The sequence below is a fragment of the Rattus norvegicus genome, chromosome 2 (genome assembly GCF_036323735.1).
Source record: "Rattus norvegicus strain BN/NHsdMcwi chromosome 2, GRCr8, whole genome shotgun sequence".
In the NCBI taxonomy this organism is placed as follows: Eukaryota; Metazoa; Chordata; class Mammalia; order Rodentia; family Muridae; genus Rattus; species Rattus norvegicus.
The window spans coordinates 244190096-244215335 of NC_086020.1; the positions used below are offsets into that span (position 1 = coordinate 244190096).

A 25240-nucleotide genomic window follows, 5' to 3' on the forward strand; every position below is an offset into this window, starting at 1 on the left:
ACATAGATGTACACCCTCCTTACAAGAGTGCTTGTTTATTATTTTTTTTCTTTTTTTCTTTATTAACTTGAGTATTTCTTATTTACATTTCGATTGTTATTCCCCTTCCCAGTTTCCGGGCCAACATCCTCCTAACCCCTTCCCCTCCCCTTCTATATGGGCTTCCCCTTCCCATCCTCCCCCCATTACCACCCTCCCCCCAACAATCACGTTCACGGGGGGGGGTTCAGTCTTGGCAGGAACAAGGGCTTCCCCTTCCACTGGTGCTCTTACTAGGATATTCATTGCTACCTATGCGGTTGGAGCCCAGGGTCAGTCCATGTATAGTCTTTGGGTAGTGGCTTAGTCCCTGGGAGCTCTGGTTGGTTGACATTGTTGTACATATGGGGTCTCGAGCCCCTTCAAGCTCTTCCAGTCCTTTCTCTGATTCCTTCAATGGGGGTCCTGTTCTCAGATCAGTGGTTCGCTATATAGCTCACTTCTCATTTTAAAGCCTTACATTCTCGTATCTCTCATGAAATGTTCACAGGGAAAATGGCCATATCACTATCTAAAGTAGACTGAAGAGTTCACTGATTATCATATGCCTTGAAAGAGAAATTTTTATTATATTTTACTTATTCTATGTGTGTGCACATGTGTGTGTGTGCGCGCGTGCGTGCACGAACACCTTGTCATGCATGTGGAGGTCAAAGGACACCTCTGGAGACTGGTTTCTCTCCTTTCATCACATGGGACTAGGGAACTCAATCCATGGTGTTAGTTTGGCGGTCAGCGCCCTTCCTGGCTGAGCCCTCTCACCAACTGTCAGCTGTATTGAGATACCTTGCTCAGTGCTGCTGCGAGGTTTGTCCTGGCTTAGTGCAATGCCCAAAGGCACAAAGCTTTCGTGTATTTTAGAAAATAACACAGGCATTGCATTTCACCCTTCAATTTTCAGGCACTTAAATGTTTTTTTCTTTAAAAATAAAGCAGTCTTGCACACATGCTTTTAGAGTCCGTATATCATATATATAGGTTAAGAAACAAAGTCACAGGGACTTTTTGACCAGTGATAATTCAAACAAAAACCAATTTGTTTTTTGTTCAAGCTTTTAAATAGCTAGATATTTGTTTAGCTTTTAATTAGTTAGATAATAGCTAACATTGCATCAAGACTTCAAGAATCTGTAAAAGGGAACTCATTATCCAATAGGAGTGCAGTTCAAGTGCCCAAAATATCATGAAAGTCAGCTCAGTCAGTTAACAGCAATAAGCAACTTCCCTAACTCTAAATACACCAAATCCTCACAAAAAAATTTCGCAAACCTTGGGAACACCCAACATTTCACTCTCTAATCAAAAAACATAAGGATCAATAAAGACACGGTGAGAAATTATGTCTAATGTTACGGTCAGCAAAGGTCAACACATTGAAGAAAACTTCATGAAGATCCAAATACACCAGACTTCTGAATTCCCATCATTTAAAATCACCCCTACATCAAGGCTGCATGCACGAACATATAACATATATATCATACATGTTATATCATAACATACATACATATACACACACACACGCTTGCACACGTACACACACACACACACACACACACACACACACACACACATAAAACAATCGTGGAGGAGCTCAGTGTGATGGGACAAATATTGACAAGATCATGACCGAGGAGCGGCACATTGTCCCTGTTGTGATGATTTAGATATTCTTTCCAGTCAAAATGGGCTTTTTCTTTAGTCCCAGCTCCCAACAGATATACAGTCGATGTAGAAGTAGAAAATAAAGAATCAGTTGATGTCCACTACGATTCAACCTCATTATTCAGACATATCTTAAACCTGTGGATGACATGTTTGTTTAAAAAACATCTCCTGGCCGGGACTAGATCTGCAGTGGAGGTCTTTCTTAGCAGACACATGACCCTTGGTTCAATCCCTGGCACCACCAATAGACAACCAAAGCTATTGGGTCAACTTCGTAATTCATCAACAGGCATGTTTTAAAGAAAACCGTAAGTTGCCATGGAGTTTTAGACTCCTACATTATTAATTTGGGGTTTCTCGTCAAGAACGTCCTCCATTTGGGTAACAACAGAAGTTTCCTCAAAAGACATGGTCTTGTAGTTTCAGATCCCAGAAGATGAGTATTCGGGGGAACAGGGAGTTAGAAGAGGAAGGAAGAGACATGGAAACCCTTCAGTGATATAAATCAACTGAACGACTCCTTCCACAGACTATGGGCCCTTTTGACACATGCTATCCAGTTAATCCTCATAAGCACAGTGGGACAGCATGGAGGACGAGATCCATTTTACAGGGAAGGTATGAGGCTCACAGAGAAGGCCATGCTGTCTGCAGGTTACATAGGTGTCCATCAAGGGATGCCACTGGCACCCACAACATGCAGTAAAGATGTCTGGTGCACGTTAAATGTTGTCTCTACATTGTCATCCACCACCACGTCACATCCTTTCTCTCACTGTACCTGCATGGTGCATGGCTATGCCCTACCTTGTGGGGTGTTAGGGTATTAAATGGCAGTGGAGCTGAGGTTCCACATAAAGGTTTGAACTTCAGGGACCTGAGAGAAGCACCAGGAAGTTTCTCCTCTCTGTGGTCCTCAGGAGGCAAGTGGTTAATCCTGCATGGATGGGGGAAGGGGGAATCTATTCTGTTCCTTATAGGGAATCCAATCCCCGAGAATGCAAAGAGTCTGCGAGGGAGTCCTGAACATTCTCCCGCCCAGTCTATAGCATATGGTTTCATATATGTTTCCCCACAAACTATACACTCTTCACATGCTAGGAACATACTGTGTCCTGGACAAGCACCGTCCTATGAACTTGAAACAGTCAAGGAAGAAACTGAATGTCTTTACTCCCATTTTATGTTTTATGTGTTCGGCACATACATGTGTGTGCATGGTGGCATGTGTGTGCATGGTGGCATGTGTGTGCATGGTGGCATGTGTGTGCATGGTGGCATGTGTGTGCATGGTGGCATGTGTGTGCATGGTGGTATGTGTGTGCATGGTGGTATGTGTGTGCATGGTGGCATGTGTGTGCATGGTGGTATGTGTGTGCATGGTGGCATGTGTGTGCATGGTTGTATGTATGTGTATGGTGGCATGTGTGTGCATGGTGGCATGTGTGTGCATGGTGGCATGTGTATGCATGGTTGTATGTATGTGTATGGTGGCATGTGTGTGCATGGTGGCATGTGTGTGCATGGTGGCATGTGTGTGCATGATGGCATGTGTGTGCATGGTGGCATGTGTGGCATGTGTGGCATGTGTGTGCATGTATGTGTGTGGTGGTGTGTGTGTGCATTTGGAGGACGTCAGGCAACCTACATTATGCTCTGCTTTACTCTTCCAAGACACGGGTTCCTCATGGAGTTTGATGTTTTTTAGCTAGGCTGGCTGGCCAACCAGCCAACTCCAGCAATCCTCCTGACTCTCTGCCACCCCCCAGCGCTGGGGTTACACATAATCTCAGCCATGCGTAGCTTTATATAGGGGTTCTGTGTGTCTGTCTTAGCTAGTGTCAACTTGACACAGCCTAGACATTCCTGGGAAGAGAAAATCTCAACTAAGAAAGTGCTCCACCAGACTGTCCTCTGGACATGGTGGGCATTTTCTTGATTGCTGGTTGATGTAGAAGGGTTTAGGCCCACTGTGGGCAGTGCCATCCCTAGGCAGGCATAAGAAATGTAGCTGAACAGCCTGAGAAAGCAAACCAGAGAGCAGCATTTCTCTGTGGTTTCTGCTTCAAGTACCCACCTTGACCTCCCTGAACAATGAACCTTTTCTCTGAGTTGCTTTTGGTTATGGTGGTTAGTACAATAAGAAAGCACTAATGAGGACCATAATAACAAGAACTCCGTAACCACCATTACTGACCAAACAGTCCTCAGCTTGCATCCCTAACAACCAGAGAAACTTCTGAGTGAATATTTACTAAGTGAATACAGGGAGTGGTGGGTAGACGCCTGGGCAGGGTCTGGAGGCGAGGCATGAAAAGGAAAAACTTGAGTCTGACCTGTTAACTAACAGAGTTTTACCTTAACATGTCTGTGATGAGTAAAGATGACCGGTTTTGTTACTTAGCTCATTTTTAACAACAGGAGTGCCATCGAATTCTGAAAGGGAACCGTGAGCCCAGGGCGGAGAGAGAACACGAGTCTCGGCAGACGGTATTTATGACTTTGGCAGGCTATTTTTTTCTTTTTCCTTTTTTTTCAAATTATACTCTTGGGAGCTCAGCCTGTGTTCCCTGGTTTCCAAAAGGTGACTTTGCAAGGAAAGTTCCCCTCAGTAATTAGAGGCATTCGTCTTAGGACTCATTTGACTCCGGCAGTGAGGTCACAGGCTGCTAGACCTACTGTCACAGCCTCCCTCAATTACAGGCAGTGGCAACTCACCTTCTCGCAAAATATTAGTAAATTAACGCTCCTCACTCTGCATTCATTTGGGAAATCTGCTCAGCTTGTGAGGACCATGAGAGGCAGGGAGTCATCAGGACAACTCATAAAATCTTCAAGCCTTGTACATATCAATTAAAACTCTGGCTTTGCTTCTTCTGTTGGGATTTAGTCTGTGGGGTTCATTTTTTTATTATCCAGGAGGCAGAAATCAGCACTGTTATTTGGTGAGAAAAACACAACACAACACAACACACACGCACACGTACACACACACACACACACACACACACCATAGAAAAACCCACCCAAATGTTCCCGAACATTTTCTAGAACTTGGTGTCTGTTTTAAGCCAAAAAATAAATGACCTCTGGCATGGTAGTCGTTTCCAGACCAGATTTACGACGCTGACTTAGAGCACAAATCACAATATGAAGACTGCAAAGTGATTACTATCCAATCGCTACAGCTCAGGGCATTTTAGTTCACCCAGGCATCTTTTGGTCTGTAACTATACTTCTGTTGTTACATAGAAACTGAAAAAGAATGAGATGGGCGGACACCATTTTAACCAGGTTCCCAGTGGGATTCACCGGCCCACTCGGCAAGAATTCCCAGTCTGAGGCAAAGGGGCAGAGAGGGCAGGAAAGAGAACTGAGGCTGCCCACCATAAACCAGCTGCCAGGTAGATGCCATGGGCTTTGTGGCACATGACCTAATCCTTGAATCAGAGCTGCTAGCCAGGATGGCCTTCCCCTCTGACGCTCGCACTCACACATGAAGAAGGGTCAAAGACTCAGTATCAACCTTCATTGGAACACTGAATACCAGTGACCTTAGAGCCAAACGAGCATGTCGGAAAACATTTATATCATCACGTGTGTGTATACATGCACTCTACTAAAGGAGCAGAAAGATGGACACCTCCCATCTCAGTCCTCTCTCTCTTTTACAAGTCAAACCATCAGAGAGCACTATGGCAGAGTCAGGGTCCGTTGCCTTTTAGTACATGACAAAGTACAAATTAAAAATCCACTCTCCTTCCACACCACGCCAACTGCTGTCTACTGGTGTCAGGAGGCCATAGCAAACAGAGAAATGGGCGCACATGGCCTAAAACTACCCAGACTGTGGCCTCAAACACTTGAAACCCAGATAGAACTGGAGACAAGGTTTTCCTCTTGCAAAAAAAATCAACCTAAAATGCAAGGTTGTAAAAATCACTATGGCTAGATCAAGGGATATTACTAAAAATGACTACCCTTCAAAAATTGATGCCGCACGTTGTCCTGAAAGCCACTCCTTAAAATCAGGAGCATTTCCTAGTGAGAACATGGGCTGGTTGGAGGTCTGAAAGTCATTCCTGTGTGGCTACACACACCCCTGTGAAGCCAACTTACAGTCACGATGAGCCCCTTCTCCTGGAAGTACTTCACTAGCGGCGCGGCGTTCTGCTTGAAGTTCACTAGTCTCCTTTGGGTGGCTTTCAGGTTGTCATCCGGCCGCCCCTGCTGCTCCGCACGCTTCTGTAATCTCTCCTTGAGCCTCTGGTTGGCACAAGCCAGGAACACCACCAGGTCAGGGGTGCAGATCTGAGGGAAGCAGAGAGGTAGACAGGTGTTTGTGATGTCAATCGACACACACACACACACACACACACACACACACACACACACACACACACACACACACACACACCAGCAGCAGCAGCAGGAGCAGCAGCAGCAGGGCCCTCTGATGGTTCTGTGGTGGCCATACCCTCGAATCTTTCTGCCTTTTCCAGATGATTTCCTGAGCTGCTCTCTACACAGGACTGCCTCGTCTTATTGCTGTCCCTATAAAGAACAGCCTGTCCCCTGTGGCAGTATGTGGTAGCCCTCTGTACTTCAGAAACCATATTTTCTGTCTATCCTCACATACATTTTCAGGCTGAAATTTGCTAGAGCATGCGTAACCTGATTTTAGAGGCGAGATGATCACTGGGCCCTAGTTGTCTGCAGCAAACCCATGATTCCCCTATAACCACTATTTTATTTATTTTACAACTGGCTACTGCAGGCTAAGCTAGTTCTTGATGCCATGACTGCGCTTCACAGCACTCTACAAGGTAATACACATCAAGTCTGTTTTGTACATGAACACAGCAAGGCTTTGAGAGTCCAGAGCTCTTAAGAGTTCATGCAGTCACTAAGGTCAAAGGTGTGTCTTGCTCTGCTTGGTCTGCAACCTCTCAAACTTTCCCTGTCACAAGACACCAGAAAGCCAGAGCCAAGTACCAAGGAGTTATATGGATGCAGCTTCAAAAATATCTAGTTTTTAGGTAACTGAGAACTGGAGTGTTTAAAGGGTACCAGGACCAGGAAGTGAATGCAGTTTACTGTTGAGCCTGGGATGAGGCTAAAGGCACGGTGGTTTAAAGTAAGAGTTTCCAGTTTAACAGGAAGAGTTGCTTCTGTGTCCTATGAGATAGCTGGGTGTGTAAAGGTATTTATCACCAGGACTCACATGCTGCAAAGATGAAATACAGGTTTTATCCTCAACCAGGTTGTCCTCTCATCGCCTCACACATAGCATGGCACTTAAGCATACACACATATATGCACACATGCACACATACACACGTACACACACATGCACAGTCACGTGTGCACACACATACATACACATGCATGTACACATGCACACACACATGCACATACATATTCATATACACACATGTACACACAGACACATTCACACACACACAGGGACATAAAATAATATTTGTTTAGGAAAGAAAAAGGAAAATTGCCTTGTGAGGCTGGAAGTGTTCGTGTCAGGACCTAACAGCTGAACAGAGGCAAAGATTTGACACTCAAACATGTGTGTCCTCATGTGCCAATATGGACATGTGAATGGATGTCCCTGTGTTATCCTGAAGACCACACACGAAAGCGCCCAGAATAAACTCAAGACATTGTTAGCCATTCTCCCTGGCTCTTGATTTTCCTGTGTGATTCTGGGTCTCCTCTGTCATGCTTTTTTAAATTTTGTTTGTTTTTCCTATAATATTTTTTCCTCTCTAACTCCCAAGCAGGTTGTTTTCCAAGTCTTCCGTCACCTTTCCTGAGTGGCTCTCCTGTTTGGTTTTCATCTGCACTCCATATTGATTCCAGATACACACTTTCTCCACTTTCAACAGCCTGGTGTTTTCAAGAGTCTTTGTGACAGTTCTTTCCAGATGCTTTAATGTGACTTTGACCTTAGCACTTTTCTACCTCAATCATGTCACAGTAAAACTCCTCCCCTGCCCCTTCTCCTTCCCTCCCCTCCCCTGCCCCTTCTTCTCCCCTTCTCTCCCCCTCCCTCCTCTTCCCTTTCTCCTTCCCTTCCTCTTCTCCTCCCCTCCCCTCCCCTCTCCCTTCCCCTGCCCTCTCCTTCTCTTCCCCTTCTACTTCCCTCCCTTCACTGCCCTCTCTCTTCTCCCTCCTACCCCTCCTCTGGTAGCAATGTCCCTTTCTTAAATCTCTGAACTAGAATACTTAATAGACCTGTAACCCTCACCAGCCTCCAGTCTGTCCCAGGGATCAATACACCTCTTGGTTTGTCCCTGAGAGCCCTTCAGCCTCCCTCAGTGTCCCAGCGCCTGATCACAGCTGCATCAGGGAAAGGGACTGACCCAGATGAGATGTATCCAGAATGAGACTGTCTTTAGGTTCCATCTAGGACAGTGGTTCAAAACCTTCCTCACACTGTGACCCTTTAATAGAGTTCCTCACGATGTGGTGACCCCAACTATGAAATTATTTTTGTTGCTACTCCATAACTGTGATTTTGCTACTGTTTTGAATCATACTGTAAACGTCTGATATGCAGGATACCTGATATGCGACCCTTGTGAAAGGGGTCACAACCCACAGTTGAGAACCACTAATCTAGTATTTGTCCTTTGGCAAACTTCAGCCTTTCTGAACTAATTTTCTTAAATAAAGGGGAGATTTCCAACACAGTAATTTAGCATTCTCCCTTAAAAAACAAAAAGAAAGAAATACAAACATGACCCATGTGTGGCTGAGGTGATGGCTTGGTCAGTAAAGGGTTTGCTATGCGAGCATGAAGATCTGAGTTCAGATCTCCAAGCCCTGCCAGGATCCATGCCTTCTGTAATCCTGTGTGCAGGAGGCACGAACCGCTGGAGCTCCCTAGTCTGCCAGCCCAGCTAAGTCAGAGGCTCAGGGCCAGTGAGAGACCCTGCTTCAAAAACAAAATGTAAGCTGGAGAAAGCTGAGGAAGACCCTTGATGAGGCTGAGCTCTGGATTCCGCACATACATGCACACGTGTGCACACACACCATCTCCACAGGTACACATAAACTTATACAGACATATACCAGAGACATACACAGACAAATACACTCCAAAATGTAAACTGCTTTTGAGTAACCTTAAAACTTTAGAAAATCACTTGTAGCTTTTAATGGCATACAATCAGGAGATTCCCTGGAAGCTAAAACTTTATTTTCTAAAATACTGAATTATAAAATTTGTATTTATTATTATATGTAATATTCATCATTATAAGATGTAATAAAGGACACATTTAAAACTACCTCAAATAAATTATGTAAGGAAGAAGGCAACTTGTTGTTGATGATGATGTTGTTCTGTTTTGTTTTCTGAAACAGGGTTTCTCTGTGTAGCCTTGGCTGTCCTGGAACTCACTCTGTAACCCAGGCTGGCCTTGAACTTGGGGATCTGCCAGCCTCTGCCTCCTAAGTGCTAGGATTAAAGATGTGCGCCACCACCAGCAGGCAGGAAGTAGGCGATTGCTGACAAACAAACTACGCTATATTTAGGTTGTTTTGATAACGCTATACGTTAAAAGGCAGGGGAAAGAATTGGCCGTGAGCTTCTGTGTCCATATGGGATACAAGAAAACGCATCTTGTGGTTTTAAACTCTTGCACTGAATACCTGTGCAAGTCAACTGGCTGATGCTCCTTGGCTTCTATCTTGGTCCAAGCGCGATGCAGAAGCTTCCCTCGGTGACAGAGTGAGCTCACCAGCAGCTTATGTACTGCATTTGGTCCTGTGGTTGGTTTCTGTACACCAGGGACAGCTTCCAATTCATATTGTACACTCTGAATGTAACTGCATTCTGTTGGGTTGCTATTTAAACTACTAGAGTTTATAAATAGTCACTTTAGACTTATCAAAAAGTGGAGCAGCATATATTATATATTATACACACCATATATACATACATATATATGTATATGTATATATGTGTGTGTATATATATATGTATATATATATATATGATTTATTCTCATGAGTAGAAGACCAGTGTGGAGAAAAATGGTCTTAAAGTAAAATTGCTTAATTTTATAACTGGGATTACGCTGCTGTCTTTCTTATTACACACTGAAAAGCCTATGACTGTGAATTCAAAGCAAAACAAAAAGCCTAGAACAGCCAAGGCTAGAGCAGGAGCTGGGGCAGTAAACAAGCTGACCCCAGCTGATGGTGGCCTGGCTAAGGCTAGCAGCGTTACAGGCTCCTTTGCTTGCTTGGGCTTCACGGTGTCCAGTAGCACTCCATTTGAGAGAAAATGGTATGCCTCTCCCCTCCCAAAGCAGACACCATCGTGTGAAGTAGAGTGGGGGCAGAAAAGCCACACTGCGTGCTGTGTGAAAGGAAACTGTTTGCAGGGGAGGCTGGCAGCTCTCAGAATGAAAGAGGATCTCGAGGAGGACTTCAGAAGAGCAGACGGCATGCATGGGGCCTTGGAGGACTAAGAAGAGCACATGCATGGGGCCTTGGATCTCGTTCCTCAGGTTCCTCAGCTTGACTGACAGCCCATGTCCACGCTAGGGCATCCTTTTCCTTTCTTAACAAGCTGTGCCCTTCTGCCCTACACCTAAAAGGCACGACTCTTCATCGACCTTCCCAGAGGCTGCCAGGTTCTTCACCTAACCTGTACTGTTTTCCCATAACGTCTCATAAACTCATCCTTGAGCTTCCTTGTGAGTCCATCTCTGGATTCCTTGATTAGTGAGACTGAGCACCCCAAAGGGCACCTCGGTTTCTCTGGTAGCAACTGGATTTCAGAAGATGGAAACCCTACGGGTGCTCACGGCGTTGACTTGAGATGCAGGGGAGGGCTGTCTCGCCAAACAGGAGGAACCATCCAGTCCTTGAAGGGCACACTCATACCTCAGGAAGTATTGAATGAATGAGTAGTCAGATACAAAAGCACAGGAGAAAGAAAACAGACACCACTTTTGTCTACATGGCAGTAAAATTTGAAGTGGTTGATACTGTTTCTCCCATTCAATTAAGTCAGCGAGTCCTTCCCCCTCCATCACATTGATAATTTGGTCTCTCTGGGTCTATTATAAGCCCTTAATTCTGTTCAAAGGAATCAACCTTTGTGTAGGCAAGAATACATTCACGGTGTCAGGCTCACAAAGAAATTCAGTTTTAATACTCTCTTACCCAACAGGGTCACTCTCTGCCCTGTTCTTTAGGAAGCTGTATCAGGAGAGCTCGACTCCCCAATTGTATCTGCTACACTGTCAGAAATCAGGAAGCCAAAGGACAATTAGCGTTGAAATAAAAGCTGAAGTCACATAAAGTAAGAGATAGACAAGGAAAGGGAGCTACGTAACCTGAGTTAACCCCAAACCTGCAAGCATCTGCACTCTGGTGATAAATGGCTTTAAAACTGGAACATTCGGTACTCTGCCCTGAGCACTGCCTGTTCCAGGTGCTGCCAATTAAGGGGTGGACCTGGGGCTCTCCCTGAGGTCTTGCTTCTAACAGGGCTTCTGTTTGCCTTCCCATTCTACCAAATGGCTTCTTTCACACGTTAAACATCTACTGAATGAAAGCCCGTGTTGCTCCACAGCTGGCGGATTAGGTCACTATGAAAGGAAAGCTGATTGATAACTGGATTTTATCATCTTTTACAAAAAGTATTTCATTTTTAAATTCGATGTGTTTGTCTGTGGATGTGGGTTTTGCATGTTAAACACAAATGCCCTATGAGAATCTAGTAGGCACCCTTAATCACCGGGCCATCTTTTCAGTGTGTAACTTCACTGTGTGTGTGTTGCATATGCATGCACATGTTTGTGTGTGTGCATTTGTGTGTGCATGTGGCTGTGCGTGTTGTACTTTTGTACCAGGGTACAGAGGACAGAGGAGGATGCTGGGTGTGACGCAGAGGCCAGCATCCTCCTCTGTCACTCTCTGCCTTATTTTATTTTTTTTTCTTTTTGAGATGGCATCTCTCATGAAGCTGCTATTTTTCAGTTAAGACAGTGGCCAGTGAACTCCAAATCCTCTTGTCCCCCATTTCACTCTGGTGCTGACACTGAACATCTGTGTCCAAATCTTATATGGGTACTGGGGCTCTAAACTCCGTCCCCGTCTTGTATAGCAAGCCCTATCACCCACTGAGCTGTCTCCCCAGTCCTTTTAACATGGAGATCTTTCCTGAGCAGTTTCCACAGGGCTGGGGAACAAACCTGCTAATATGTGTCGCTCATATTAGTTAAATAGCAGCAGCAACAAAAGTCATTTTATTACCCAGGTTTTTAAATAAGGCCAGTGAAGGGTGGCCCACGACACCACCGGGGGGTGGGTGAGATGGCTCAGTGCATAAGCCTGAGAACCAGAGTTTGGTCGTGGTGGTGAACATGGCGGAAGGAGACTAATGTCCTCTGGCCTCCACGTGTGTACTGTGACACACATATACACACGTCCATACAGATACATATGCACTAGATAAACGAAAATAAGTTTACACTGACCATGGCAGACACCAAATATTTAAATAAAATTAGATATACAACATGGCCATAAACACGAAGATCACAAAAGATGTCCAGTCTTCCCAGATGATCAATGCCATTCCTTAATTTTAACAGGTTTTGTGGAGGGGGGGAACCAAAGTTCTCCCTAAAAAGTGAGAAGGTGAGTAAAGCCCACCTTGGATACAAACCCAGCACCACGTATGTGACATGCTGCAGATGTATGAGTGACTTTACCTTATATTAGTCTAATGTGGCTGAACTCTTACAGTTAGGGGAAAAAAGTCATCTCCCCAATGGGAAATGTCTGCAACATTGTATCAAAAACACAAAATCTTAGTAATTCAGAAAATCCAAGTGGAGATCACACACCCACCAGATGGTAAAGGCAACAGAGTTCAGTGAGGCCCCATGCTGGCTGGGATGTGGCCACTGGGGGAATATGTGTCATTTGTCCACGCTCACTCGTAACTTCGGTATCTCGTATTGATAAGATCCATTTTGGGTACAACAATGAGCAACAAGCACACATAAAACTCTCTGATGGAGCTTAACCAGGAGGAGGAGACCTCAATCAAAGAATCATACAGGTAAATGCCGAACCAGATGCACTACCCCAGGTGGGACACTATGAGAGCACAGGACAGGGAGGCCAGATCCACCAGGCAAGCCACAGAGGCTCAGCCCTGTGAGCCTCATACACGTAGGCTTGCTCCTCAGCACACACAGCTGTCGAACCACCCTCTCTAAGGGAGGTGGGCTGCAGCCATTCTTTCTGGACAGGAAAGTGCAAGTCATTAATGTCTTGGGTTAATTTTTCCAAATAGAATTTGAAAGATGCTAGATATCAAGACAGATAAACTGGGACAGTGGCAAATATGGAGTCATGCTAGTTGTGTTACTTTGTCTGTTCTCTTTCTTCAGTTAATCTGAGGCCTTAGCTGTTAAGTTTCTCAGTCCTAGAAGAAAGGGCACAATGTGGGAAGAACACTGCTCTCTTCAGAAAGCCCCCACTGTTCTCAGTCTCCTCACCTTTAGAGAGAAAGGGTGTGACAGACGTTGGTGGGAGCTAGGCCTTTCAATGCGCTACAGTTCTGAGCTGAGGGGCAGCTTGTCTGGTGAGAAGAGCCATCCCTCTCTCTGCCCCTCTGCTGCTCATCTTGGCTTGCTGCTTTCTGGACAGCCAGTGGGATGTGCTGAACAGGATTCTCAGAAGGCCAGTGTTGGTGTGGCTCTGGCTCCAGGTTCTGTCTCCTCTTCTACATTTAGATCAACATTTCTAGGGCAACAGTGGGACAGTCTGAGACTGGGGGATAAACTAGGGTTGGAGGCTGTCATTTTGCTTGTCTTGGTCTTAATCTCTAGGCTTTGGATCTTGCTTTTCCATATAAGATAAAAGTGGTTCTCAGGGCCGAAGAGATAACTCAGTGATTGAGTACTTCCTGCTCTCTGGTTCCCAGCACGAATGTGAGAGGCCCCAAATTGTCTCTAACTCCAGCTCCCTCCAGGGAACCCTCACATACACATACACATACACATACACATACACATACACATACACATACACATACACATACACATACACATACACATACATACACATACACACACATGTACACACACATACACGTACACATACACACATTCACATGCACTTCACATACACACTCACACACATACATATACATACACATACACACATACACACTCACACACATATACATACACATGCACACAATACACATACATATACACATACACATACATACACACATACACATACACACACATGCACTTACACATATACACACACATACACATACACACACATGCACTTACACATATACACACACATACACATATACATACACATACACACACATGCATGTGCACTTACACATACACACATACATATACACATACACACTCACACATATACATACACATCCATACACACATACACATACATACTCACACATACACATACACACATACACACATACACACACATACAGACACACATATACGCACATACACATATAAATACACATACACATACACATACACACACATACAGACACACATATACACACATACACATATAAACACACAAACACATACACATACACATAAATACAAATAAGACAAATCTTTTTTTTAAGGAACTCTCTGTAGGATTCAGATGTGTAGTTTGGAAACCAAGTCCTGCAGTAAGGGCATGTGCTTTCTGGAACTTGTTGTCCCTGAGTTCGATCGACTTCAGTCATTCTGAGGTGGGCTGCAGATCGGATCCATTTCCTACAAATATCATTGCCTTTCTTCCCGTGTCTGATTATTTCAGCTCAGAGAAATCAGACATTCCCCCTGACCTTAGACGCTGTGACTGAGACGAAGAGAGAGCTCTAGGAGGCAGGTTTGTGGAGACGTGGGGCCAGGAGTAGACCACCTCAGCCAGAGGGATACACTAAAGAGTTCTATCCCACAACAAGGTGAGCAGTAATGCGTCACCAGCTTACCGTGGCTGACAGTAATTTTGAATATCCTTACTACAAAAATTGGTATGGACGCGAGGAAACATGTCTTAAATTGCTCAGCTGAGCGATTCCACGATGGATGTGTCCTTCAAAAACACCGTTTTGAATATAACATAGAGGAATGTGTAATTTTTATTCATCAATTTTAAGCTATTAATTAAAAGATTGTTGTGACAAGCAAAGTGCCTCTAAAATAAGGAAGTAAAAGGGGGGGACCCAAGTCGGTTGATCCTTTCTCCCCAAGTCTTTTCACAGAATAAATGCATTTCTGTCATGAGTTTGGTCACAGTTGTGTAGATGAAATAAAATCTGGTTCACCAAGGTAAGGCCTGGCTAGCAACAGGAGGAGCCTCAATAGCCATGGCACTGACGGGGCAGGCCTTGAACTAGAGAAGCTTGACAAGATTCCTGAGGCCACCTCCCCAACACTGGCTCTAACCGCTGCTGACCAGAGCTTAGGTATAGTGTGAGAGACATGGAGTCATTGAAGCTAAAGTGATCGCTATGATTAAACATAGAAACAAGACAACGCTTTGTTATGTTCTAGGGGAACTAGCAGCATACGAGACCTGGTTGTTGACAGTTTGGGTGTTTTCTGTGGAGAAACTGTTTCCTATCAGTTCTATGACCCTGCCATGATCTCTTCCAGCCTCAAATGTACACACATTGTTTTTACTACACCAGGGGACTGTTACCTAGGATACTGTCCTTTCAGCAGTCACTCACTAGCCAGATTATTCCTCTGAATGGAGCCATCATTAGTGGTTCAAAAATATAATTATCACCATTAGTTTATGAAAAAATACATTTCTGTGGCTTAGTGTGCCCAGCTTCCTGCAGCAAAAGCAGCCAGGGTATATTAGAATACCAACACACAGGGACTTAAAGGAGACGACTAAAGGTGTTGTTCGATATATATCATATTGACAGCAAGCGAGTCATGCACACTTATGAGGCTATTTCTCCCCCACAGATACTCTTCTGCCATCATTTTTGCTATTTATGTATCTAGTTCATTGGCTGAGTTATTCATGCATCTAATATTTACTGATATCTTACTATTATGACCTAGAAGTTAGGGTTCTAGAAAGGTAACAGAGTGAGGACCAATGACAGAGCAGGGACAGACAGTGGAGGTTGACAGAGCATTCTGAGAAGGCAGGAAGTCTGGGCTGTCCATGGTGACACCCTCCTTCTATGGGGAGTTCCAAGACAATGTAAGGAGGAATAGCCACTATGTTTCATTTCAGCCATCAACTGGGAACTATGGATAACCTCTACTAGTACTAGCATTAGGCACTCAGCTCTAACAGAGCCAAGGGCCAGCCGGGCATGGTGATGCTTGCCTGTCATCCCAGCTACTGGAGTGGCTGACACAAGATGACTTCAAGCTCAAGGGCAGCCTAGGTTATGCAGTGAGACCTTGTCTCAAAGAAAAAGATAATGAATAAAAGAAAAACAGAAGGACTTTGTCATACTGAAGGAAAGCCAGGGCAGAGGGACAGGGTTTGCTGCCTCTATGGGCTAAGTCTCATCTTTCTGGTTCACGGTGGTCAAAGTAGGGTCACCTTGATACTGGGGCCAGTGACACTTGGGCGATCAGACCAAAGACAAAGAAAACAACTGATAGAAATGGTGAAGAAGCGGATGCTAATGTCAAGTGATGCTGCTATCGCCATAGTGATTTTCCTCAGAGGATTTGGCAATGGCATTCAGCCAATTTCTAAGCCAGCCTGTCCCCAGGTCCTCACCAACGCTGAACATTTAAACCCATAATGTGGACAGAAACTATCCTTGGTATGTGACTGCCAACTTGACTCAAACTGTCTACTGTGCAGATAAATTCAAGGGAGCAAAACTACCAGGATGACTTAGAAGTGCACAGGCCAGCAGAAAATACCAACAGAATGATGTCCTCTCCTGACCAACTTACTTCACTCACTGGCTTTAGGCACCAACGTTTGCTGTGCACGTGCAGAGGCAAATGCTGGGAAGGCTGAGAAATTCTTAAAACCAAAAGCACATTTCAGATCATTAAATAAACGCATTTCTTAGAGGAAAGTGAAATTCGAAGTTATATTAAGTGCAAACTGATACATTAAGAATGGAAAATAGGTTCTTTCCGGCTCCGGCTGCCATAGAGGAACCGCCGCCACGTCCGCGCATGGGCGGTTGATGGTCGTTCGGACTAATTCACCGCAAGACCGTCGGAGTGGAGCTGGTGGCAGGTGGCAAAAGGGGTCGTGGTGGTTATGAAACGCAGATCCGGTCAGTGAAAACCTGCCGCTTCTTACGTGAGCACCACCATCAACGAGAATGGTCGGGCTGCCCTCAGCAGCAGCAGGCACAGGATTCGAAAGAACAAGCACGGCCCTGATCTGCGCATGGCGGCCACCCACAGAGCCAGCGCCATCCTTCCAAGCCAGAAGCCTGTGGTGGTGAAGAGGAAATGGACCCGCGCTACCAAGAACTCCTGAGCCCCACACCCCAGAAGTAATAAAGAGTCCACTGACTTGTTTAACCGCCAAAATAATGATGATGATGATGGTGATGATGATGATGATAACGATAAAGATAAATAAAGGAAAATAGGTGCAAAGTTATGTATAAATCTATTAAATTATTGAATGAAAAATGGCTTAAAACATTATTAGAGTGTCTGAAGGATTTGAAAGATGTGTGTGTGTGTGTGTGATTTCTTTTTCCTTTTTAAAAGATTTATCTTTATTATTTTAAATTATGTGTAGACATGTGTGCCTGCATGCAGATATGTGATGTAAACACATGGGAGTCCAGAGGCCTTGGACCCCACGGTGCTAGACTTACTGACAGCTGTAAGCTCCCTGCCACCGGTGCTGGTAACCAAGGAGTCTGTAAAGAGCACGAGTGCTCTCAATCTGAGTCATCTCTCCAGCCCCAAGTTTCCTTTTCTTGTGCATATGCTATCCTGACTTGTGTGCCTGGAAGCCAGTAACACTTAGCAGATGTGCACATCCTACAGCTGTTTGGAGATAGTGCGTGCGCACTTGCTGCTTAGTGTGCACTCAAGGACAAATGCTCTCTCCAAAGGGATTCATAAAAGACGACCAAACCATTCCTGACCGAAGCAAGACAGTGTCCACTCTGCTCATTAACACCAGTTCTCCTCGCTTCAAGAACTCTTCCCTTTTGACTGATGAGAGAACTACTTTAAAGTCCTATCTACGGGCAATAGCTGAGGTTATCTATGCACAGTGGCGCAAACTGGCAAACTCCGTAACTTGGGGCAAAGGGGTGGGTTGAAGGATTGTGAGTTCAAGGCCATCCTCTGCCTCTCACATTAAAACAAAACAAAACATCGGGGAAAAAAATTCCAGTCAGCGTTTGAGAACATATGCCTTATGTTCTCCAGGTTTTCTTGTGCATCCTATGTGTGGGAACCATGGAGACACATTAATATTTTCTACCTGTTCAATCTGCAAGCATCACTAACTCTATTTCCTACAATATGTGGCATCAGGACTCAACTCCCCACCCCATCTCCCGGCCTTTAAATAAACACTGCTCTCCTGTGAAAAGCAAGCAATCCAGACCTGGAATCCTAGTTCCTGGGGAGGCTGAGGCAGGAGGATCCCATGTAAAAGGCCAACCAGAGCAACAAAGTAGAGTCAAGACCAGCCCGGACAGTTTAGTGAGACTGCACCTCAAAATATAAAACGTAGTCAGGGCCGGGTTGTAATTGATGGTACTAAGTTTGTCTATCGGATCCAATGTCCTAGGTTCAGTCCCCAGTGCCTGGCCCTTCTATCCCGAAAGATCTAATAAATCACTTGATAGATTTTGGAGTTTAGAACAGGGGGTGGGAGCTGGCTCAGTAGGCAAAAGCATTTGGTGCCTGCCTGATAGCCTGAGTTTGGTCCTCAGGATCCACATGTTGAAAGGAGAGCTGACTCCATGACCTTTTCACACATTCTGTGGCACACACACACACTCACACACACATTCTCATACAGTCTCACACACACATATACACTCACACATACACTCACACACACATACACTCTCACACACTCACACACACAGACTCTCACAGTCTCTCACACACACACTCACATATACACATAGACACTCTCACACACACACTCACACTCTCACACACTCATACACTAGACACACACACACACAAAGTCACACAGACATACTCAAACACATACTCACATACACATAGACACACACACTCACACACATTCTCACACACACACTCACATACACATAGACACACACACTCACTCACACTCCCACTCTCACACACTCATACCCTTAGACATACACACAGTCACAGAGTCACACACACATACACACTCATACACATAGGCACAAATTCACACACACTCTCACACACACTCCCACACATTATCACACAGTCTCACACTCACACTCACACACACTCTCACACACATATTCTCACACACACACACTCACATTCTCACATACTCTCACACACACTCACATACACATAGACATACACCTCTCACACACAAACTATAAAATTAAAACTGCTTTTTTTGTTAGGACATAGGGTGGGAATAATTTGTTCCTGGATCACAGGATGGGAACTGACAGTCTTTAGCTCTCCTGTGTGTCTGCACCCTGTAGACTGGCTCCTTCTCAGGGTTTGCATCTGTGGATGGCCAGAGAACCCACATCAGTTAGTGACTGCAACCCTCAGGATCCTCAGCAGGGCAATACCAGAGCCACGGACACTGTTCTCTGTGAGATGAGACCTTTCTGCTTCCACTGGCTTATTTACCTAAGAGCGATGTCTCCATGAGGCACACGTGAAAAATAGCTCAGAGTCACGGTGTGGCCCCCATCAGCAACACACGCACAGACGAGTTCCTCTAACGCATTTCATGCTGGTTGAATTTGGAAAGTTTAGCAGTGGTGGACAAAAAACGCGATTTTTATGAAAAAAAATCAAATAAATCGTTTCTGAACATTCTTGATGGCCATTTTCAAAGCACCCCTCAGCGATTCCTGGCAAGCTAATCTTTGGTTGCTGTCTCATTAATAAGTGAGTAATTTTCCAAGGCTCTGAGAACGGGTCCTTCAGATTGTGCTGGTGCCGCTGAACTGAATGGGGACTCTCAAGTGTCACTGGGCCCTGGTGGCAGCTGCCTGACCTTGCTCTTTGTGCCCTGAGAGAGAGCTGGAATGCAGAGGTGTGATCAATCAGTCCCTGTAGCAGGGAGTTTCCATCATTAACTGGCTGCACTTTTCTTGTTGTTGGGAAATATGAGTGACTTGGGAAAAACTAATATGAGACTAAAAAAATAAAATCTTTCCAAATGTCTCTCCTCTCTCCTCCCCTCCCCTCTGCTCTCCTCGCTTCTCCCCACTCCTCACCCCCTCCTCATCTCCGCTCATTGGCTCTTCTTCCCTCTCTCTCCCCTCCTTTCCCTCCCTTTTCCCTCCCTTCTTCCTGCTTCTCCCCTGCCTCTCTGCTTCCCTCACTCCCCCCCTCTTCCCTCCTCTCCGCCACTCCCCCTCTCCTCCCCTCTCCTCCCCTCTCCTCCCCTCTCCTCCCCTCTGCTCTCCCTTCCTTGTTTCTCTTCTCTTCTCCCATCTCCCCCACCCCTCTTCTCCCCTCTGCTTCCCTCAACTCGCCTTCCCTTCTCCCCTCCCCTCCTCTCCCCCTCCCTTCTCCCCCCTTCCCTCCCCCCTCCCTCCCCTCCCCTTCTCTCCCCCTCCCCTTCTCCCCCTTCCCTCCCCCCTCCCTTTCCCCCCACCTCCTCTCGCCTCTGCTCCTACCCCCCACAGCCCCACCTCACATGGGTCCCTGCATCTATCTACACCAGGACTCTACACAGACACATGATGCCTGGGGGAGAGTGTTTGCTAGAATATTTGAGGGTTCAAGTAAAACATTTCTTGATAAAGTTCCAAAAAGGCTCGTGGTTAAATTTTAACAGAGAACCAGGACGATAGGAATATCTACCAGGGATTTCAATCCATCATTTCCCTATATTTCTTATTTATTTATTTATTATAAGATCATTATATAAATATTAAGTGTCTAATGCGTGTGATGTATTTTTTAAAATTAAAATATCCTAAACTTTTGGAGTGAGAATATAGTTCAGTGGTGGGGCATTTACCTAGTGTGTGTCAGGCCCTGGGTTTAATCCCCACCCTCCGCCCTAGACTTCCAAAGTATCCACAGGAAGAACTGGTGGACAGTTCCACTAATTTGTTCTAATGTTTAATAACTGATTCTTAAAAGATTTTTCTCAGATATACCTCATGCTATTTTCTTAAATACAAACACATGCACTCAGTGTTGGGAAACCAGACAATGCACTAATATTTAAACTCACGAGAAACATTCGTAAAGAGATGACAAAGGGATGGACATGATCGCCTGTGATGTCAGCATCACACATGATGTCAGCATCACCACATCCTCACCTGTGATGTCAGCATCACCTGTGATGTCAGCATAATCTGTGATGTAAGTTCCATGACCTTGCTAAATGTATTGAATAATTGTTGGCATTCATTTTATAGATTATTTTAGGACTTTCTTTCTAGATCATTGGGGTGTTTTGAATATGCTTGGCCCATGGGAAGTCACACTCTTAGGAGGCGTGGCCTTGCTGGAGGAAGTGTGTCACTGTGGGAGTGGGCTCTGAGGGTCTATACTCAAGCTCTACACAGTGTGGAAGAGACCTCCCTCTTGGATGCCTGGGGAAATCCCTTCCTTGCTGGCTTCAGATCAACGTGAAGAACTCTCAGTTCCTCCTGCACCATGTCTGCCTGGATGCTGCCATGTGTCCCGCCATGATGATAATGGACTGAACCTCTGAAACTGTAAGCCAGCCCCAGCTAAATCTTTACTTTTATGTGAGTTTCCTCATTCATGCTGTCTCTTCACAGCAATCAAACCCTAAGACAATCATCATGTAATCCGAAAGTACAGATGGACCACAGAATACCTCTGTGCTTAGATCCAAGAACACCAGCACTGAACATCATATTACACATTGTGAGGAGTTCTTTACGGCATCAACGAGAATTCGTTAGGCTGTGACACACAGAAAAGAGAAAGTGCCAAGGACTTACATGTTAAACAGGGTAATCAAGAGATGTTCAACCTGTCAGAGAGTTCGTCACTACCCACTTCCTGCCATCTACCCCACCCCGTATTTAGATCCAGTACCCATGAGCGTACAATGGGGCAATGCTGCTAGGGAGAAAGACGTTTCTCTTCTAAGTTGAAGGGTCACAGAGAAGCCGCCATTGAGAGGTTAGAACAGCAGAGGATGAGTTGCTCCATGAAATAGAGAAACCTACTTCAAATTCAACAGGCCCAGCTAGACCACACAGGGCATCAGCCATGACCGTGCTAAACAAAATGACCAGTCACCGACATCCATTTTACAGATCATTTTGGGATTTTTCTCTCTAGACCACCATGCAAGCCACAAATTCAGATCAACTTTTCCCTCCCCACATTTATGCCTTCCATTCATCTTCCTTCTCTTAGAGAGTTATCTGGAACGTTGAGGTCAACGCTGCACAAAGTAGAAAGAGGATACATATCACAGTTCCCAGGATTAGGAGGAAAGCACACAGCACTGCACCAGTACATACAATGTCAACCATGGGGTTTATAAAATACATCTTTAGTCAGATGAATGCTTTCTCCCTATTCCCAATATGCTAGGCTCTGTGCCCACCCCTGACCCAATAAATGGCTGTTGAATGTTGCTGAATGCTTTCCCTGCCATCGTCAAAGCACACAGTCTATTCTGCACTAACATTTCAGGTTTTTGGACTAAATTCCTAAATACTTTGAGGAATGTATGTGTGTACTTGAGAACACTGCCTTACACAGCTGCTGGACAGGGTGTTTTAGATGTGCTTATTGTTCAAAATGTCTCACTATTGGTATCTTATCTAGTTGTTATATTATACAATGAAAACACACATAGAACTTTCAGCTCTGTGTGTCCATTTCAGTCCTCTCATTTGCTTATATCTATAAACTTAAAAAACTTATAAACGATTTGAAACATTTTATTAGTATATATTTTATAATTAATACGTCACTGAGCACGCAGTTGAAAATGCAACTGTGGGGCCAGGTGCCTTTAATTCCAGTACTCAGAGACAGAGGCAGGCCCATCTCTGTGAATTTGAGGCTAGCCTGGTCTACATAGCAATTTCTTGGCCTGGCAGGGCATCACAGTGAGAAAATACAACTGTCTTCAATTCAAAGGATCTGTTGAGTTAACCTGTTTTCATTAGGACATGTCCCTCTGTTCCTGGTAATTTCCTTGGCTGACTGTAGCATCACCAGTGTCCCCACAGACTTCTTTTGTTGGTGTTTGTATGGTATATCTTTCCTTTATTCTTGACCCATGTCATTATTTTAATAGCTCGTATTGTAAAAATGAAGTATATTCATTTATACCGAAACAGTGACGATCCCGTGTGAATACTCCAGTCAAGGTAGGGATCCTGCATCGTGCAAAATGGCATCCTGTCAATTCCTTTGGTAAATTCCACACTCCATTCAGTTTTTTCCCCTCGTCATATGGGGCGCCCTCTACACACGTTCCCTGTTTACAGACTGCAATATGCTTACAGTCATAGCTAAACTGGAATGATACGAGAATAATATTCTGGGTTTCCAAAATCTATGACAGCCAGCTTAATTTGACTTTAGTTTTTGGTAATTACTTAAGATTCTCAAATTAGAGCTGCATATGCATTCTCTCCAGGAATTGCTGTCTGCTAGGGAAAGTGAGGGGACTGGGACAGCCCCTATGTCAGCGTGATCACTGCAGAAAGTACCGGGAAATACCTACAGACAACCTTTTGTACCTGGTCCTTGGGAACCATTCTTTGGAAATGAACAGACGTGTGTTTGGTGGCAGAAGGTGGTGTAGTTATTGAGGAATTCCTGTATACAGGTGAAGGACCCGGTGACCCTAGCAAGTCTGCTGTGTACCATACACCGCCTTGGCCTCTCTAGCCCGCTCTCCTCCAGTTCTGGGACAAGATAGGTAGCCCTTCCAGAATGGAACTATAGGTCCTGCTGACCTCTGGCTTCTGCTTGTTTGGAATAAGGGCAAGGAGGACATTGGAAGGTGGCAGACAGGAGGTCAATGATTATTCCCTTGGCTCTAATCAGAGGCTGCCTTCTTCTGTCTATGGAAGGTCAAGGCCCTTGCCTGTGACCCTCTTTTGAAATCTGTTTCTTCTAGGCTCAGGTAAAAAGTTTCGGCTTCTTGGACCTGCAGCCCTTGGGATGGGGAATGCTCTCTCCCACCAGCCATATGGTATGAAACTATTGCTTTCTCACACCCCGTGTTCATCTTGTAAAGGTGTCCTACGCACACCCGGTGAAATGCCTTTCTGCTTGGTCTTTGTGAGTATGCCCTTGCTTTCCCATGGCCCCAACAATGCAGCCGTCTGCTGAACAACATGCATGACTATGACAAAAGCCACAGGCATGTTCCAAATTGTAACCTAATTTTCTGCTTAAGCAGAGGGGAGAACACAGTCAGCAAGGTGGGGAGTGTTCAAGAGGCTAAGGCTGGAAGCTTGTTTTAAAAGGAAAAGGGAAAGGAAGAAAGATTACCAAAGATTAGTAGAGAGAAAGAAGGAAAAGTCTATGATGGGGCAGTGGTGAGACCAGGCACATCTAGCTCACACCAGACTGCACTGGACAGAGATTTATTGGAGAGACATGTCACTCAAAGACATGTGTCATCGGAAACATACCTTTTGCTGGACTCCCATACTGTGAGGAAACTCTCCTAGTCAGGTGAGTTAAGGGAGAAGATGAGTGCAGGCACAGATGTTAGATAATTGTGTGTGTGCTTTTGATTGCAAACAACAATGCAGTTACCACCAGATCACCTGCTCTGTCAGGACAGACAGCACCCCTAAGAATCACTGGACACTAAGTGCACTGCCAAACACTAAGTGCAAGTTGGAACTTTTTGTACAGAGGATGTGTAAACTTGCAGACTCTTGGGTTCTACTCAAAGAAAATTCTAACTCAGTCTGTGAAGTAACATGGACAATGTGTTTTTGTGTGTGTGTGTGTGTGTGTGTGTGTGTGTGCTCTGTTTTGAAACAAAGTCTTATATAACTCAAGCTGGCCTTCAATCTGCTTTTAGCTGATGATATCCTTAAATTCCTGATTCTCCTGACTCCACCCTTCAACTGCTGGGATGTCAGGGATCTGCCCACACGCATGCGTACACACACAAACATACACACATGAATGCATGTAAGCACACACATGCATACATACATACTCAGACACAATGCATGTACATGCACACACACACACGCATGTAAGCACACACATGCGTGCACACACATGCACATGCACATACACAAATACAATGCATACATGTGCACGCGCACACACACACACACACACACACACACACTCTCAAGCAACATTATCTAAATCTAGGTTAGAAT

The 25240-nt window shown here is 44.9% G+C and overlaps 1 protein-coding gene across 3 annotated transcripts in view; it reads right to left on the minus strand.

The window, feature by feature from the left end:
* The window catches only part of Ak5 (adenylate kinase 5), a 184133-nt gene that overhangs the window by 132856 nt on the left and 26037 nt on the right, over positions 1 to 25240 (minus strand). For all 3 annotated transcript variants that reach the window (NM_001108951.1, XM_017591007.3, XM_063282309.1), the window contains exon 6: positions 5827 to 6018. In NM_001108951.1, coding sequence (NP_001102421.1) covers positions 5827 to 6018 — 192 coding nt within the window. The remainder of the gene's footprint in view (positions 1 to 5826; positions 6019 to 25240) is intronic.